Below are 20,073 nucleotides of genomic sequence, written 5' to 3' on the forward strand. Positions count from 1 at the left end.
ACCTTTTAAGCTCAGCACTTGACATGTTATAGCTTGTGTGCTTGATTCATTTTATATCAGAAATGTAACAATAATGTAGCAACAATGTGTGGGTTAAGAGAGTGATAACTCATGCTGGACATAAACCATTAATCTACAGTATACAATCACGACTAACATTTGCCCACTCATCATAAACCTGCAGACATTTGTATATTGTCCCTATATTGTATATTGACACAAATGCCTAATTTTTTTTTTACAAACACACAAACACCCCCCCCCCCCCCCCCCACACACACACACACACCTGATAATCAACTGGTCGTCCAGAGCTGGGTTCCATCTTGATATCCGGCTTCGACCTGAAAAAAACCCCAACACTGTGATTTTTCTATACTCTGGAATATCCGAGTACATTCTCCAATACTCCAACTGTTGAAAAATTCACATTCTGCCATGCTGAGTTTGAATCTAAAAATGAGCATATTCTCATTTTCACATCTACTCAGGGGGAATAAGTAGTAAAATATGCTTTTTAATGTTCGCTCTGTGCTGCATGCATGCTTCAATGTATCCTGCCAGTGGCCTTTAAGGCTGCGTGCTTCAACCAATGGCATGTGGTGGACATACACAAGAAACTGCATTCCTCTACCTGTGTGCATTATTAGTGTGGGTGCGTTTATTAGTGTATGAATAAATATGAGACCTCTTATTGGAAACGTTGGTGGTGACGGCGGTGACAGAGGCCAGAGAGATGGTGTCTGGGTCCAGGGATCCAGCCAGACGCATGGCCTTCCTGTCCAGGTCCTCCATGTCCAGGACTGCTGGCTCATCTGGAAAATTGAAAAAAATAAATATCAATGATTAATCATTAACACTGGGTGGTTATATGAACATATATTTCACTATACACTTTACATGAACAAATAATTGATAAGTTCCCTATCAGAAGTGTGACAAAGGTTTGGTACTGATTTTAGAACTGCAATTCTTCAGACGATATACGTAGTCGCACAGGTAAAAACTACTGTAATACAATGTTTGTTTTTTCAAACAATTGAAGCGTTTTTGACTCATGTTGATTCTTACAGACCTGAACAGGACAGGCCAATTGTGTATTTTTTGGTTCTTTACATATACTGTATATGATCAAAAATGACTTAATACATGGGCTCAAAACATAGCTCCAGCTAACTTGTGTGCTGCTTTACCTGCATATCTCCTGTGATCGTCCCTGGAGCTCTTCATCTTGCCGAGCTTCATGGCTGAGAAAACTCCCTTCCCTGCTCTGGTGGTGCAGAACCAGACAGAAGAAGGGAGGAGAAAAGGAGAAGGAACTTATGTCATGACAGTGAACTTGTGTGTCTGATGAAGTTCACTCTTTATTAGGATACACAGACAACCAGCAGAAACTGATCTACATTATTGAAGTATTGAACTTGACTTGAGAAGAAAAAAAACCCCTCTATGCAAACTTGTGGACATAATCAAAATGCAACCCAACACACCATAACGTCCATATATCTTGGACATCTTTTGTAAGACACTTAATTCCAGTGGATACAATCCCCTCTCATCGTCACCAACAATCCTCCAGACCCCTCAATCGCAGAAAACAAGAGTATCCAGTGTCTCCACATTGATATTAACTGGATCACATATCACCGCAACCACAAAGAGCTGGTGATGTCATCAGCAGGACGACAAATGAGAGGCCTTAATTATTCAAAATGAGTGTGACCGTTTAATTTGCAACGGATATGGATACACGTCAGGAAATCAATGAAGGTTTTTCTGTTTGTTTCCCTTGGGTATTCAGAGTCAAGTGTATCAGAGTTCAATTTCGGATTTGATCAATCCCCCTATTATCCTGGAGGCGGCCTTCAACCTCATTTCATGGAGTTTGTCTCTCGTTTATACGGCTGGTTTATGCCTGAGTGCAAAGAGGGATTCGTTAGTTAAAGCCTGGTGCTCCAATTAAAGGTAATAAAAGAGAAACACTGAGCAATCGTTCAACAAATTAGGTAAAGAAAAAAAGAAATAAAATGTTTCCAGTCACATCAAATCAAAGTCATTACCACTTAACGATACACGCTCTCAGTCCGTCATGGCCGTAGAACACAGTTCAATCCATATATTACCAGCAGATGGGAAAGGTTCATTGAATTATGAGTGCCCGCATGAGGCATTTTGAAGAACACCTTTGACTTAAAGGTGCTGTAAGCGGAATGGTTCTTTTAGCTAACTTCCTGTCAGTTACATGCAGTTAGCAGTCACCTCGCTCGTCCCTACGTCACCACATTAATGCACTGCGGTCTTCAAGCAGCAAGTTATCTTGCATCATCTCAGATCCATAAGTGTGATAAAACATGATAAAAACCATCAAAACAGACATTGGGAAGGATTTTTACCTGCTCCGCCATTGTAGGCGCATACACATTCACCCAACTGTTGCTCTGGCGTGCACCGGCAGCGAAACCATGGAGTGTATATACTATATATGAGTGAGACGAGTGTCAGTTTGTAGAGATCTCTCTTCTGATTGGATAAAAATTTCGGGATACTACAATAAGTTTATTTGCCGATTACATGCAAAGCAGCTGACTGAGAGATCGGCTTTATGAAACGCGCACATTATGTAAGTGATCACTGTATGTTTCCATACTTTCTAAAATGTTATAGACAAGACAATAAAATCAAATAATTGAAAAAGCAATTCTATACATGATGAGTATTTTTTGCCCTGGATGATCATACATTTAGATGTTCCAGTAATTCAGTCCAGCTATATCATTCAGTATCCTTCAACAATGAGCTCCTATCACAAACATCACACAACAAACGGCTTTCATACATACCACAAGAAGGACACCACCGATCCCACTTAACGCCACTGTAGGGTCGGATCAGCATAAATTTCGCCCCAACAAGATTCCTACCCCCCCGGCTTACTTTTATATTTTGAACTATATTCCCATAGTCTTCCCCTGTCAGCTGCAGGTAGTCCAGAGCAGCCAGGGAGATAACAGTTGGACAGCTGAGTGGGTGAGGCAGGAGGGAGGAGGGGAGGGAGAGAGGGAGGGAGGGAGGGAGTGGGAAGGATGGAGTGGGTTGGGTTCTACTGTACTGTATATGCACCAACAAAGAAGATTGTGGTTGAAGTGTGTCTGGAAGGCTTCCAGGGTTCGTATATCAAACTAACAGGAACTTTTGTACTTTCACAATGGGGAGGAGAAGACACTGAAAGAGGCAGACCTAATTGGCAGCAACCGAGCGAGCGTTTGGGAAGATGCAAATATCAGTATATTATTTTGCCTGTAAGTACAATTGCCAAGATAAAAGGGCAGATCACCATTCAATGAGGTCAGCTGGGAGGTTTTAATAGCAAAGAGGAAATGTTAAAGTCTGACTCTGATGCAGCCACACACAAACAAACATTGTATTTGGTTCAACTGTACTTGTGTTTGTGAATTGTACTGGATATTCCCTTAAAGGATTAAAGAATGAAGAAGAAGAATCCCCCTTTACTCTCTTTTCATTTCCTTTCCTTCCCTGGTGCCGGGTTAATATTGAATTCAAGGACAAACATCAGAGGCGGCCGCTTTCAGCAGAAGGCCATGTTTGAATATAAAATGAGGTGAACCTTGAAAGTTTTATAATTTTAACAAGACACCCGTCATGCTGATTTTAATGTCAAAATGTATTCAGCAAGGAGTCAGAAAAACTTTCAAAGAGGGGTTTCCAATTACAGTAAATGTGCAAATTCACACTTTACTTTAGAAGTTTGGGGGCAAAACTCAAATTGTCAACCTTTCAAAGAAACGTACAGAGAAAAGACAACTTGTTGAGGAGTTGAGAATTCAAAGGGATGTTGGAACCATTATTTTTTTTTCATTCTATTCCTTTGATCTGAAATAAAGACGTTACCTGCATCAGTGATTATCACTGCAACATCTTAGCACATCAACCAAATACACAAACAAGCTCATTCAGACTATTTCTACGGTTGATATAGAGACAATACGTTTAGTATAGTATGCAAAACAAGCTACTGCATATTAATAAAGCAGATAACTAAGGCAACATACACACACGTGTGCTTAAAACTGAAAATGAACTGTACAGGATCTGCGGAGGGTGATTGTATGTGAATCAATAATACATGAAAGCATAAATAAATTGCCACATTACACTTGTGCATTGCAGCAAAGATGAATGATCTCACGGAAACAGAATTATACCCAAGGTTATCCGCCAGAACCTGGCATAATTATTTCCTCTGACAAGTTTGAAAAAAAAAACTTTGCATAAAACATCACAGTGATGATGAATGCATATCCAATGTGCACGTCAAGCAGAATCACAATTAAGACCTGAGATCTGTCTTTGAACGGGCTACAAACAGGGACAAACAAGTGGTGAATTAAGGTTAAGAACTTCAGGTGAGGGCTTCCTGTTCAGACAATGGCAGCTGCTCTTGTTTACACTATTTATATATTTTGTGACTATTTTTGTAACTTGATATCAAATTAAAGCAATTTCTTTCTGAGATCTGTGTAGTGCTAATGAATCTACCGGCTGAGGCGTATGTATTGCTAATGCTTTAATCACACAATCAGTCAGCAGAATGGGAAGAACGACTTATTCCAAACTGGGACAATTCACTCATTACCAATGCTAGTCTCTTAGCCACGCCCTTTGATTATCCTTAATCATCTGCTTTTGCTGCTACATATTTGGAAATGTAACTGCAAATGATGGTGCCTTTGCCATCAGTTTTATTTTTCACCTACTTGGAGAAATTCGGAATGTTAGAAATTCCAATGATACAGTAACAATTTGGAAGCCAATGTGATTCTTTTTTCAATTGGGTAATACAACATACAACAAGTAAGCTTGTACTGCTGGGTTTTTTACTAATTTTCTTTAGTTTATTAGACATCTGTAATTAATCAGTTTTACATCCTATGGGGTGTACATTCAGTTGTCTTGTTACTTTACTGATCATTTTGATGCCTTTGTTATCGCTATGATTACATTTGGGGTTTTATCATGCACTTTTTTCACTGTTACACAATTGCCTCCAGTCAAAACATCGATGGCTGACTCCTGTCGTCAACCTTTTTTGGAAGTGGGTTTAGGACACAGTGTGGGCCAAGAAGTTACTGTGAATTGAATGCTCTATGTTGTCAAGTTGTTCCTTGTGTTTTGTTTATTTTTTATAATTTCTTTTATAAATACGACATATGGTATTTATTCCCAAAGTGCTTATGTTTTCTCCCCTTGCTTGTGTTGAACATTCTCAACCACTGTACAAGCCATGCAGATTAAAATAAATGAGGGGAGGATAAGAAATAACCCGCCAGCCATAAATAATTCATGGAAATATACTGTACGTTCTGCTCGAGGAGCTCTGCTGAATGGATCTCGATGGGATACCCTACCCCACGCCTGTTCTTTCTCTCACTCATACAGAGATTGGCTGCACATATTTGAGTTATTCCAGTGCCAAAGGAAAGCTCACCAAAACTCTTGGTAGCCCCCCCCCCCCCCCCCTCTCTAAATATTTAATCTTCGGTTATGTTTCTCCAAATTTCCATTTTGATCCTGAGATCGCTACTGTCTGAGATGACTGCACCTGATGCAATTAAACATCCATATAATTTATCCGGGTGATAATGATGCCTTTTTGTTGAGCCGTTTCATTTGCCAACAGGAAAGTGAATTGATATTTTTTTTCACCTGTGAGTGTTTGCTCAATACATTAGCCTCATTAGTGTCACTATAGTTAGCAGCTTTTTGCAAGTTCAATTCCCTTACACCCAAAAGAAAGAAAAGTTTCCTTTGAGCCCTCATGACCTATATACAGCAAACAAAAACTTTTTAAACACATGTTTATTCCATTTTGTATTTGTTACACTGTGTGTGTGTGTGTGTGTGTGTGTGTGTGTGTGTGTGTGTGTGTGTGTGTGTGTGTGTCTCCATCTGTAAAATAAACACACTTGCATTGTACAGTGTTTTTCACAGTGTTTTTGTGTGGACGAAACGCCCTTCGTCACAAAGCAAGAAAAAAGGAAAGAAGGATGAAAGGAAGATGAAGAGGAAGGAGTAGGAGAATGTACATTCCACAACAACCAGGTTTTCTATGAACTATACATTTTTTATATTCACTCAGAACGGTCCTCTTGCATTTTTAACTCTGTTATTGCATCAGCTGGGTTTAAAAATAAGACTGTAACAAAGACCCCGGAATGCTTAAAAGGCTTTCAGAGACAAAATGTTCCCTCGATATCTCTGATGACATAGGTACATTTTATTTGTCATTTAATTCAATGCAATCGTATAACATACCTCTAATGAGTAGAGCAGTTCCCCTAAATTACTAGTGTCTCACAAACACACAGGTGATGCAGAAACAGGGATCTATCCCAGGTGGCGTCAAGTCACCGTCTGCTAGCACATCTGGGCTTAAAGGGAAAGTAACAGAGAGGATCTTCTTTCAAACCCTCTTATAAGTGTTCAAATGTACACACCGTACTCTCACACAAGATGAGAGTCCAGCAAAACACCACAGCAGAGCCGACAGACAGCAGGCCCTCGAGAGTAACACAGCTACACGAGAAGAATCAAATTCTAAAGGCAACTGTTTCAATTCTGTATCCGTCTCAGATGAAGGGAAAAAGCCAAAGAGAAAAAATGATGAAGAATTTATAAAGGGAAATCACATTTTAATGTGTTTGTATAAGCTTACATTAAAAAAATTAAACCCTATGAGTTTTTCTCTCTTTATTCTTTTCTTTGCCATATCGAAAAATCTTGAACAGAGATGGACTCTGTGAAACCTCATCTGTGATCGCAGCGTGTCAGCAGACTCGACTCACTGATGTGAAGATTGTTGGTTTGAAAGCTGACAGTGCAATAATTGAACCATAAATGTGTTTTTCAGTGTGTGTCCAGACTGCTTCTGGTTCCCATTTGACATATAATATTGCACTATGAGCCCCACTTAACGGTGCTTTACTTCAAAGGCAAATAAGCACCTAACAATCAATCTCCATCAGTTAGTGATTAAGTATTGTCATTATAGGGCAATTTAGATGCACGATTACACTGTGTAGTTTTCCTTCACTGATATCACTGAACACTGCAGAAAGTAGCAACCGTCACTAGAGGGGTGGGGCTTAGGACACTTTATGTGAAAATGATGTGATGTCACAGACTGGGGACCAATAAGAAGGATAACAGGGTAAATGACATAAAAGCTGAAACATCTCTAACGTGATAGTGGGGGAGATGTCAATCAAATCAATCCGTACACGCCCACAAAGAAGAGGTTCCAATCAAGCGGGTAGAGCCTTAACAATCCTATCAAAATAAAAGTAAAGACACAATATACTATATACCAAATGAATGGCATGTTGTTGTGTTAGAAGACACATCTATTGTTATGAATGTTTCCACAGTGAACAGTCCCGCTGAGATCAAAGCCCTCACCTGCACCACGGCGCAGATAATAAATGAATCAACACTTGTTTTGCGCGAGCTGATTTGTCTCCTTTGAGAACTGATTTGATGTAATGCAAATTAGTCATGCATTATTTAAAAAAGTTTGAATACAAACACAATGACTATTCACAGCAATATGCTTCAATGGGGGCAAAGAATTATTTTGTACAAGAAAACAAAAAAACCTGTCCTGTTAGAAGTGTTAGTGTGTAGTGCTAGCCTAAAATATGGTCACACACACACCAATGTTCAACCCCATTTAATCTCATTGTGCGTTGTTTCGGCAGCCCGAGTATTTGATGTCTACAGATCAAATGATAATTGGATCCCTAAATCAATTATCTCTATGTCTGGCACAGGTGTTCCCTCTGCATACAACTTCCAGCAGATCTGCTTGTCTGGCTGTGAATCCATACAGAAGGTAATTTTATTTATTAGGAATAACAAAACCCCCCTGAAAAGTGGGCTCATTGTGGTTCAGCACAAAATGCTTCACGGGGCACCGCCATAAATCATCCTGCAGGCTCCGAGATGATGTGGAGGGAGGGGGAGGCTGCACTGGGACGGTCCGCTTAGGGTGCAATTTCACTCAATTAAGTAGATGTGGAGGAACCAATATGCCTTACCAAGCCACCTACACTATAGTACAGTACAGTACAGTACAGCTATAATTACATTTGATGCCAGCTGAAAACTCCCATGACACACAAACTCCCCCTGTCAGCAGCATACATGACCTTTAGATTGCCGGTAACGAAAAAAGACAGCAGTGGGTGGAGGTCTTTGTACCATGTAGACACAGCTCCACAGATTTTTCTTCCACTTGGCAATCATGGGTAAACTTAGAACAGCTGTGAACTGCATGGTTATAAACCCATAATAAATGAGTTTGCTTTTGCACTTCTCTCAAGCGTTATAGCAATACAGTATAACCGCTGCTCTCACACAGTTTTTTAAAGTTCAAAGTCTTGGTATAACTTTGAGCGGCAGAAGGCAAACCCCTTTTAGAAGTTCTGGAATCAGCGTGATGCCCGGGAACGGCACATAACTCTCTGTGATATTGTCAAAATGTATTTGATTTAAAAAGAAAATGAATACTGATGAGGTGACTTAGCTGTGACATATTACTTCTGCATGAAAGAGGAGGCAAAATAGACACACACACGCAACCAAAAAAGGGTGGCAGCTGAAAAGGATTTAGGAAATGTATAAACTATTTAAGATATTCTCCTCCCTTTTTTTACCATCTCTTCAATTACGGGAGGAGAGAGTCATCCCCTCGTATCAGCCCCTGCACATTAAGAATAGGAACAATTATCAGTGGGTTGTAGAGTGTCAGAATTCAGGACACCAATGAAATGCCTTTAGAAAAGTTCAATTCACAAAACCTCTCAACCGAAGATAAAGTGAGCAGCTAGTAAGACAGGGTATAAAGGCTTTGAATGAGGATTGGCAAGGCTATTAAAAACCTTCCACAGGACCATCCGTCTGGCCAACAGCGGTATAAGGTGGATTAGAGGTGGATTTGTTGGCTGGGCACGAAGCTATTGGTATTTTCTCAGTAAATCACTTCTTCTTCAGACAAAAGCCCTATACGTCTGACTATCAGCTCTTTGCAACCACGGCAACTTAGATGACAGGTGCGGTAAGGACAAAGCACTTGTTCTCCTGAAAAAAAGATAAGGAAATGTTCATGAACGTGTCAGAGATACAGCAGAATTAGTAATCTGACATAATGTCGGCTCAATATAAATTATACTTTTGTCTAACAAATCCAAGTACTGCATCTGTTATATAACACCCATGAGGAACACCAAAACTAAGATGAGTAAAATTTTCTTATTTTCCTCAGGCTGTTTTCAGTCTCACATCGGCAGACCCTGAACTAAACTGTTTTTGATCGTATGCTGTAAGACCGTGCAACAAACACAAAACACATTGCAGGCAACAGCATTCAGCCTCACACAGCCTCCCTTTACTTACACACTCATTCAACATGCGGTGTAATCAATGATAGACTTGGCGGTGCAATATATTCTCAGTGGAAATCAATACAACCCACAGATTATTGCACAAACTATTCAATGAAAACACGACAAGCGCATCCCAGAGGAAGCACAGAGGCAGACGGTCCCACTGTTTTTCACACTAACCCTCGTGCAGCCTGAGGTTACTTGTATTTTTTGAATTACCATACGCAATACATTCTAAACTGTATACACAGACACTTAAACACAATATTTTGCCAGTGAAATCCATTTTAAAATCCCAGCATATTATTTTTAACCCCTTGAGTGCTGGTTGGAAAAAAGCTGAGGGAAAAAAGTAACAATTCCAGCAGTGTTGCTTCTATGATAGACGGATTGACAGTATTAAAATCAAGTCAGCAGCACCTGAAATGTTGAAGTTTTTTGCAAAAATTCTACCTCCATGAAAAAACCTGGTGCCTACAATACCCACAATTCAACTCTAACTCCAATGACAGCTCAGTTGGAAATCCAAATTTCTTATGCTAGTATTTTTCTGATATAGCCTCGAGCCACTTGCCTCAAGCAGAGATTAGCAGCGGTCTTCAGAGGTCACGTAATTAGTGTTCCAACCGACGCTGACTCGACATAACCTGAGGCAATTTCTCAGATTTCACCAAGCTCCCTCTGGAGCCGCAAAAGGCTTTAGACAATTTTTTTCATATATGCAGTAGAACTCACAAACACCTACCATATAAATAAACACACTTTTATGTGTAAAGTTCAAATCCATTTAATGAGATAGTTATGCCAACAGATACTCAATCCAAAGATTTTATATCTACAACAATTTCTAGATCAAATGCTAGTTTTCTAAAGGTTCCAACACACTGCACACCGCACACCGGTCTACGGTTGCCCCTGCTCATTGCCAACAAAATTCCCACTCCATAAGAGTGAAATATGTTACATCAGCTGGACAGTATGAAGCCTCATCAATTTCCTATTGCCGAGTCCATCTGTCGATTGTTAACAGATTCAAGTTATTTGCTCCCCCATGTGTGCCTCTGTAAAACGGTTACTGGTAATGGTCTCTTTAACACTTAAGCACATCATTAAAAACAACACAACTTGTTTGAGAGTCATCAAATTAAAACTCAAAAGGGAACAGCGATTCCCAGCATGATTCACTGCAACGATGTAATGTAATTGAGGTATCACAGAGGTATAAAGAGGTTGTGTTTGACTCACTTCCTAAAGGTGGGTATGGATCCCTGTAAGGATCGCCCGGGGGACGCCCCTGACCCGTGGCTCTGTCCTGACAGCAAACTCTCTGTTTCAAAGGCAAACATCCCGTCACGGTCGTCTGGAACGTCAAGGAACTCATTGTCGCTCCACGAACCCACTTTGCCATCCATCGACTGGTATTTGATCTCTATGGTGACGCTGGTCTGAAAACAGGGAGAACATAGAAGAAATTGCAGAAGATGATTAAATTACCTACACGTCAACTGAGGTTACTGTGTGCAGTTCTTTTGAAAGTAAAACTTCAAAGCATTTGCATGAAAGATCGTTTTATCTCAATTACGTTTTTTTTAACAAAAAAGACGGTGCCAAGATTATACAACTCCAACTGTCGAGCAGGTCTCAATATGTCACTGCTCAGCTGCTTCTGATGGGTCTATTTTCTGCACCAATATCACACCGAAGGGCTTTATAACATTTCTAATCCATCAACTCCCACAATGCCACAATTGATAGTGCAAATGATTTCCTATACAATGACACCATTTGTTTTTTTGTCAGTGTTATTAAGTGACTGTCATAACTTTTACTCCCTCAGCTGTCAAGATCATTCTAATGTTTTTAATAAAGCCAGCAGAGCTCAGACTTGCGAAACCATATCACAATATTTTCTTGGCATATATTTCAAAAAAATTGAGTTTTAATAAATTGCTCTACTTAGCCATCTACTTACATGATGTATCTATACTTGAAATCCGGTTCAGGGTAGATTTTTAGCCATGCCACGAGCCTGGCTTTAGGAAAGGTAATGTTGGTATGTTCATCACTTTGATTCAAACTGAAATGTATCAACAACTATTTGAAAGATTGTAATAACATTTTGTACCGATATTCTCCGTCCACACGGGACGAAACCTACTGAATTTGAATGTCCTCTGAACTTTCTTCTAGCACCTCCATGAGGTTGAAAACTGACATTTACATGTTCAATGTTAGCATGCTAACACTCTAAACTAAGACCGTGGACCTGATGAACAATACACCTGCCCAACATCAGTCTCTTAGTATTGTTGAAGTAAGTCATCGCTATTTAGGCTACTGGTATTCTGCTTTGGGAAGTTTATCCCTGATTTTGGATCTTAATAATTACTTCTCTCTCTCTTGATTGTATGAATACACTGGCTATTAAAGTCACTTCATTTTCAAACATAGCCTATGTATGAACTTATGTTATGAAACAATGCAATGTTTATCTTTTATTTGCTGCAGTCGACTCACATAATAACACAACACAGCACCCACTGTAGCAATGTGACAGGACATAAATAAACCAATTCAAACCTGTAGTTAAGGAGTCCTGAGTAATTACAGAGTAGCCGCCGACACCGTCAGGCTTACACTTGGCTAACATACAACAGGAAACCATTTAATAGTGTTTAGAACTAGCTAGCTAGAACTAGTTTAGCTCTCAGGGCCATAAATCATTTTTTCGGCCTGGTATTTGCGAGGGGAATCAGGCTGACAGTAAGTATTTAGTTTAATCCCGTCCAGAAACAAAAGTGACAATGCAGTTTGTCTCTGGTGTCTCCTGGGGACTCGTATTTTGACATATGTTATCCTCCTGAAAATAACCTTATCTTTATTATGCTGTGGCCAATTTATTCCTCTGACAAAGACGGATGATGAGGGAAATATACACAGGGCTCCCAGTCTCTCTTCTCTCTCTCTCTGTCTCTCTCTCGTTCTCTCTCTCTTCCTCACACCCTCCCAAGGCGTATCACTGTACTGCATGAGGAGTAAGACTTAGTTAGTCACTATGGCAACCACAGCAGTGTAGTTAGTAGTAGTAAGTCAAAAGCGTTGCTCTTGGGTGATGTTGAATTTAGTTTGAACAGTTTCTTACTACAGGGATGTACAGAAATGACCTTATTTGTGTGTGTGTGTGTGTGTGTGTGTGTGTGTGTGAGAGTGTGTGTTTGTGTGGGTGTGTGTGTGTGTGTGTGTGTGTGTGTGCATGCTTTGATTTTGGTTCAGTGGATGCGTGCAGGTGTGTGTAAGCAATAACAACTCCCATGCTGTGTGTCACGATCCCAGAAATGTCACCTCAGCAATTCCAGCTCCACTAACACAATGCTGCGCCCTGGGGTGCTTTGAAAAAAAAAACTCATAAGCTTAAGGTCTCCCTCACCCACCCCAGTGTACTGCTCTCATTTCCACATACTGTACATGTTCACTCTTATAATATGTATTCACCAGCAAACTCACACTCATACTAACCACTGAGCCACTTTCAAATTGGCTGTTCTAAACACCATTTCCAATCAATGGACAATATCTGGATTCATGTTAATGCAAACCGTCCTAATGTGCTGATGTTGCAAAGAGACGGTTGTATTTCCATCAGCTTTGTTGGTTGCAGGTCTTATACGACGGTGCCTTTAATAGGCCTGATGATTTGCCTATAAAGTCTATTATTGCCACCGCTGCAGGTGATTGGAAGATTGATTTCTCCATTTAATGTTCCTCTATTTGCTTGTGAATGCATTTGCTGGGAAATAGTCAAATATTCATTTTCGATTTATACTGCTATAAGGTAAGTCATATCATTTAACGACCATAAACTGTTCAATTTAAGCTTTCGTAAATAGTTTTTGGGTCTCCTTTTCCACCGGGATAGCCTTCCACCTTATTACATTTTTCGGTGTGTGAATCAGCATGCTTTTCTTGCTGTACCGGCCCACAATCCTCTGTCAGATGCCCTAAAGTTTTGCATTGATTGGTGCAGCTTCGAGCTCTGATCAAATTGAATTGGAAACCAGTTATAGAGATATAGCCATTACATACAAACAACTCAAAGTGCCGCAAATTCAAGCAAAGGATGAAGAAATTGAAAATATTTTTAAAAAATGGCTGTTTACTCCAGGCTTTTGACTTTCATGAACATTCGCGGATGAGAGGCATGCCCTTGTTGTTCAATTAAAAATTTAAAAAGTTAAAGGTCCAAACTCATTCCACATGCACATGAACAAGCTAACTAACTACAGATAGCGTTTCAACAGTTGGTATATTGGTTGTTTAGGGAAAATAAACACATCTGCAAAAAACACTCCAAATAGTGTTAACTTTTACCTTTATTGACGTGTTGTTGTCATCGATGAGTGTGTCGGTCAGCTCGAGGTGTCCCTCCTCAGCCACCTTCTGGAGCACCATACAGAAAGTCCCCACCAGTCTGCAGGACAACACCAACAGAGGAGCACTCATTATGGCATTGCACCAATACATTGTGTTTTGACGCGCCTCAGTTAAAAGCTTGGATGACTACAGTATAGGCTTTTTATGTCATTGTCAACATCAAGTCAATAGTTGATCTCCTTGTTCAGTGCCACTCATAAAAGCTGGGGTATGTTATTTCTGATTGGTCAAAATTAACATGAGCTGGACACTTTGACCAATCAGAGCGAGGCTCCGATTCTCTGTTCTTATTGGCTGTTGGGACTGTCCATTCACTTTGGCACGATTTTGTTTGGTGTAGAGCGTGTCAGGGAGGGACCAAAGAGAACAAGTGGAGCGGTTGAGGTATTTGGATTCTAATCTCCATCCCTACTGCCATTTTCTCCCCAAACTCCTCCACCCCAGCTTTAATAGTGACGAGAAGTATTTCATTTTCTATTCACTGAAAAAGACTCTGTTCTCCAATGTCTCCCAGTGTGTTGGTGTGTGTGTGTCTATAGTCATGAACAGACTGCTGTAAGGGGGCTGGTGATGGATATGTGTTGTGATAGACATTGAGAAAGTGCCATACTGCCCCTTTTCACCAGCTCACTACAGCAAGTCCATACTCAAAGCTAATCAGGGGATGTGGAACGCAGCTTAAGTAGACACATACACAATTTTTTGATATAAACAAAACATATAGACAATATTAAAGTGGTAATATTTAAAAACATATACAGGCAATATAAATTCCATGGAAAATGCCACCTTTCTGGTAGCACATACATAGAAGGAAAGAATATCTTCCAAAAGTTTCTACCGTGCAACTCAGGCTCAGCAATTCCTAGCTCTTCTCAAAGCCCCCAAGGACAAGTAACTGAATGGATAAATACTCAAGAACCATTATTTCACCCCACACACTGAGTGAAAATATTATTATTTGCTTTTACTCTCTATAGTAGCCTTTAAAGCAAGCAAGAATTATTATTTTTTTTTTAATTAGTTATAACCAAGCAAAGCTGAATGCGGAAGAGTCCTTCGATCCAGTAAGATAATGTGTTGTGTGCATGTCATACAGATACTTTAATTACCGGTTTCCATTTTCAGTAATGTGTTCTTAGAAATATTCAAGATGTGTAATGCTACATATACTGAAGGTGTAGGTATACAGCAGCGTCTGAAAATATAACACACATTGACACCTCATGTCAGCGAAAGTACTTTTTTTATTCAAGGTAATTAAATGAATTGGATACAGAGCTATATTGTCAGTGAACATTACTTTCAAACTTTCTCATAACCAACTCTGCGATTGCAAAAAAAGTTTTGAATTTACCATCTCTACTACAGTTAAAAAAAAATAAAAAAATCCTCCAAATTAAACAGGTAAACTTTGTTTGTCCATTCCGTTTACTACCAAACATAGGTTTTTCCCATAGCACCCATATTCGCAGGAAGACACTTTTCCCTCCAAACCATCCACAAACCACGGGGGGGAAATAAAACTGTTTTTATGTTGTCACAATGCATTTTTTTTTAATTAATTAATTTATTCTCAAAGCCAACTTGGTCAAGTTTAGGGAAGCCCCATTGTTTGGGATAAAACAATGGCTTTGCTAAGGTAAGGTTAGGTTTACCTGGGTTGGAAACTCAACAGAATAGGACTCGTTCAGTATTGTTGTCACATACTGTATACGATCATATAACACAAGGTTTTTATTGTGCCCTGGGGATCCCTCATAAAAAATAACAGTTGGAAGGTGGGAAGAAATCCAGTAACGTCTCCATTGAGGTAGCCAATTAGAGTCCATGAATAATTTAAAGAGTTTTCCCCTAAACATTGTGTTGTTGTTGGCAGAGCCATCAGTCACACGCAAAGAACACACAGCGCAGTCCACACTGAGCTACAGCCATATGTCAGCTCTACTACAATGGTCACTATGGGAGTAGTCTCGCGAAGCCAGACCAAAACCACAACAAGCAGTATGTTAAGTAGTATAGCACTATGGGAGTCACATATACACAGCAAATAGATTGTTGTTTTTTTATCTTAACACACGCGTGACATATAGGACGACCCAGCCAATACTTGGAGCAGGAAGACAATCATTAAGCGATACTGACACACAATCACAGGCCTGGATATGAGTCTACAGGGAAAGATAATCTCATGAAACATGGGCATGCGATCAATAGCTTACCACTTGACATGCACATATACACAGACAGAAGAGCTCTGCAGGGACCACAGCTAACGACGTGAGCTTTCAACAGCACTGTAGAGACAGTCAGGCGAGAGTGAACGAGTACACACACACACACACACACACACACACACACACACACACACACACACACACACACACACTGTACAAAAGCACACCTGCACCTCGGAATAAAAATAACAAAAGCAAATACTATCATATTATATTTATAACAAAAGACTAACAACAAAGGCAGTAGGTTCCTGTCAGTCAGCTAATAAAGAGTATGGCGTTTCTAACCTGCCATTATTCATAAAAGAAAATCTTCATGCTCAACTACTCTTGCATGCTAAACAAAAAAATCTTTCTTAACTCTTCACTTCTATGGAAATTGTCAAGACCATTTAAGTTGGTTGATTGGACAATACTTCGGCATTCATTAGAGTAGACAGTCCGGCTCAGACAGGTGAATGGTGTTTTCCCTTAATTGCTTTCCGTCAAGCTCCCTTTCATTGCCTTTGTCAGTGAGGATTGAACCTATCCACACACTTGTTTCTTACTAAATGGAAGCATTTTGTACACGTTGCTAATGTTATTATTCACTTACATACAGGAGTCCTGGCCTCATCCTTCTTCATCTTTCATTTTCGTGTGCAGGATGTATATATGACAGTGATGGATGACATGTGCTTGTTAAAATGTGTATTTATAAGCTGTGTATTTTCCTGCTGGTGGTGGTGGTGATGAATTCATCCGACAGTAGGAAAATGAGGCTAGGTTTGTCAGCAGAGCGTCAAAACCTAATGATGAGGTACCTTTTGAAATTCCAGAACTTGACTTTACTTTTACTTTTTGAGTTATAAAAGTATGTGCAAGCTGCCCTCAGGCGCTGGCAGATGCTTTCCCTACGAAGGTGCATTCCAAACTCCCGACTGAATCCCCCCAAATGCTCGACTTTGCATGCTCAAGAAGAAAGGGTAAGGATGTGGACAAGGGATATCAATGGTTTTGTGCGGTAACATTTTTTTTTATTTTTGCTGAAGAGACATTCCTGCATCTGCACAATGTCCTATTTTCTTACTCAGACTGGTGATCAATACGTCTATGGCTACTTACAAAGGCAAACGGTCTGTCATTTCCTTTCAGCCATTGTAACGCGTGTACAAGTGTTGAATTATTGAACCGACCAGGGCCTATCATGTTCTGGGTCACTTTTTAGCACTTCAAAAGGTGCTATTCATTATTGATTGATGTTGCACAATCTACTTTCATCTGCTCCATAATTCAAAGCTTCCTTCCCTTTCATTCAATTTACTTATTTTTTGTGTGTGTGTGTGTGTGTGTGTGTGGTGTGTGTGTGTGTGTGTGTGTGTGTGTGTGTGTGTGTGTGTGTGTGTGTGTGTGTGTGTGTGTGTGTGTGTGTGTGTGTGTGTGTGTGTGTGTTTTAAAGCCTTTGAAAAACCCAGGCATGGCTACGGCTTAATCCCGGGCTCATGTGAATTTGAGAAGAGGTGAGCACAACTTTGAAATGTAAAATATGTTTCCAAGGCAAAGAGTTGAGTTGTTCTCAAGGATGCACTAATGCACAGCTGATGGTTACTACCCTAGAGGACAGAGTAAAATGGAAATGTTACAGTATTCAGGTGTGTGTGTGTGTGTGTGTGTGTGTGCGTGTGTGTGTGTGTGTGTGTGTGTGTGTGTGTGTGTGTGTGTGTGTGTGTGCGCGTGCGTGTGATTTGGCCTTTGAAGAGCGGGCCTTTAAGATAATATTCTGGCAAGCACTGGCTCACACACCGGTGGACACTCATATAAACAGAAGAGGATTTAACGAACATGTAAACCCCTATTGTTTCACATGGGTGCAATAAACACTCCACTGTTTCTCCTCCTTTCTTTTTTTTTACACACAGACAAGCATTACATAATATTTTAATCGCAGACAAAAGGTGAAGCTATACACTCGTCTCTCTTAGTCAGTGCAATTGCATCAGCATGTCATGCCTATTTGGGTGTGTGGTTAAAAGCAGTGAAGTTGATGTTTTTGTTGTCATTCCTGCAGACATGGCATTGTTCCAGCTCCACCAGCCGTGCCGCAGGAAAAAAAAAAAAAACATTAAAAATATAATATGTAAATAACGGCCTGACCCACATTTGGTTTATTCAAATGTCAGCCTGTAGATAGTGGCAAAGGAAAAAGAAGATAACAATGATAAACATGCAGCAGATAGGGTAAGTAATATATTGCAGCAATTACACCATGTGCCTGATGTTAGAAAGACGCAATTATGGCTGAGTCATGTGTATAAAATCATATCATTGTTTAAATATACCATTGTGTGAGTATATTGATACATTTTGGAATATAGCCAAGTTTATTGTAATTTATTTGAGAAATGGTAAGTAAAGTAAGACATCTTGGCTTTTTGCTAATGCGGCAAATAAGAACAAATACATAGATTAAGTGCTTCAAAACGTTAATGCAAACACATTGTGTAAACATCTGCTCCATGAGGCTGAATTCAGCCAATACTAGCTGTTTGGCATGTATCATAATGTTGATGTATTTGCTTGATTCATGCAATTTTTAAGTTGTATCCATATGGTTGAATGCACGACTTGTTTTACGACCACGGCTGTTCCCCTTGCCTTCTGCTAAGGTTCTCCTGTGGTCCCCTTTCCTGTTGTTCTTGTGTCTCCTGTTTGTGTTCGGTCTGTTTGTTTGTGTGTGTGTGTGTGTGTGTGTTTGTGAATCTCCTTTTACAGAATTTAGTTTTGCCCCTTGCTATATTATTCGGCTCAACATCTCTTAAAGTTGTATTTCTATGATTCTCCATGCTTTCCTGCTCTGTAACTCCCTGTGTCTCAGAACACCTTGCTGCCAGCTCGCTAGCTCACCTGCCAAAACCTGCCGACTGCTTGCTGCAGCCTCTGCCAGCTTAGGCGCCTTGCATTATCCACTCCTCCTTCTGATTCCAGCTTCATCTACTCCCTCAGCCCTCTCCGCCACAATGCACGTGTTAAAACTTCCATCAACTCAACATAATGTCCATCAATGTCCTTAGTGAAATGTGTTGTTGCAAACATTAGCTTAAAATAACTATAAAGAGCAATCAATAGTCAATACATTTCAATTAAACCACCAATGTCAACCTCATGGTGGCGCTAGAGGAAAACTCACAAATTGACAAGAATAAATCCTCTGGATCTTTGCACAACATTTTGTGCCATTCCATCTTATACATTTTAAGATATTTAGCTGGGAAATCTTCTATTGTGTAGCCAGCATGAGCAACAACTTTGAGCTACTGGTGGCTTTTGAAAAGTCAACAAAATTATTAGGTTTTCAACCTCTAGGGTCCAATTTTATCTGTATAAAATGGACTTGACTTATATAGTGCTTTTCTAGATGATTTTCTCAGCCCCAAAGCGCTTTACATATCTTAACACATTCACCCATTCATACACCGAGGCGCTCTCTGAACCATGGGGAGCAATTTGGGGTTCAGTGTCTTGCCCAGGGACACTTCGACATGTGGCGGGTAGGCGAGGAATCGAACCTCCAACCCTGCACTCCAGAGGCAATCTTCCTACCCACTTCGCCACTGCCGCCACTGTGATGGCTGTCTTATCCCACACTTTGTTGAGATAATTCAGCCCGGATCAAAGTGTGTATGTGCTCGAGTGAGGCCATTGCTTGAATAATAACACAGTATGTCAGTGAAATGCAAAATCTAAATAGTCACAAAAAATTCTTTAGGCTTCCGGTGAAATACCACCCTTAAAAAAGAGGGGGGAAAAAGCTACAATTCTGCAGTGTTTATTCCAACGCTTCAGGCATGAGAGCGCCAAGATGAAATTCAACCGAGAAACAGGTTTATGTTTGTTAGCTTGCATTTCAAGACTAAATAAATGGTAGTGTCTCAATGTGTGCAGCATGGGGGGATTAAAAACATTCG

At 40.1% G+C, this 20,073-nt stretch overlaps 1 protein-coding gene across 1 annotated transcript in view; it reads right to left on the reverse strand.

The window, feature by feature from the left end:
• otofa (otoferlin a) overlaps positions 1 to 20,073 on the reverse strand; it is a gene marked incomplete at both ends in the record, with an annotated part of 79,068 nt that overhangs the window by 38,700 nt on the left and 20,295 nt on the right. Inside the window, 5 exons of the mRNA XM_080048427.1 lie at positions 290 to 344; positions 689 to 815; positions 1,194 to 1,270; positions 10,707 to 10,906; positions 13,830 to 13,929. Coding sequence (XP_079904553.1) covers positions 290 to 344; positions 689 to 815; positions 1,194 to 1,270; positions 10,707 to 10,906; positions 13,830 to 13,929 — 559 coding nt within the window. The remainder of the gene's footprint in view (positions 1 to 289; positions 345 to 688; positions 816 to 1,193; positions 1,271 to 10,706; positions 10,907 to 13,829; positions 13,930 to 20,073) is intronic.

The sequence above is a fragment of the Ammodytes marinus genome (assembly GCF_949987685.1).
Source record: "Ammodytes marinus genome assembly, chromosome: 19".
NCBI lineage: Eukaryota > Metazoa > Chordata > Actinopteri > Uranoscopiformes > Ammodytidae > Ammodytes > Ammodytes marinus.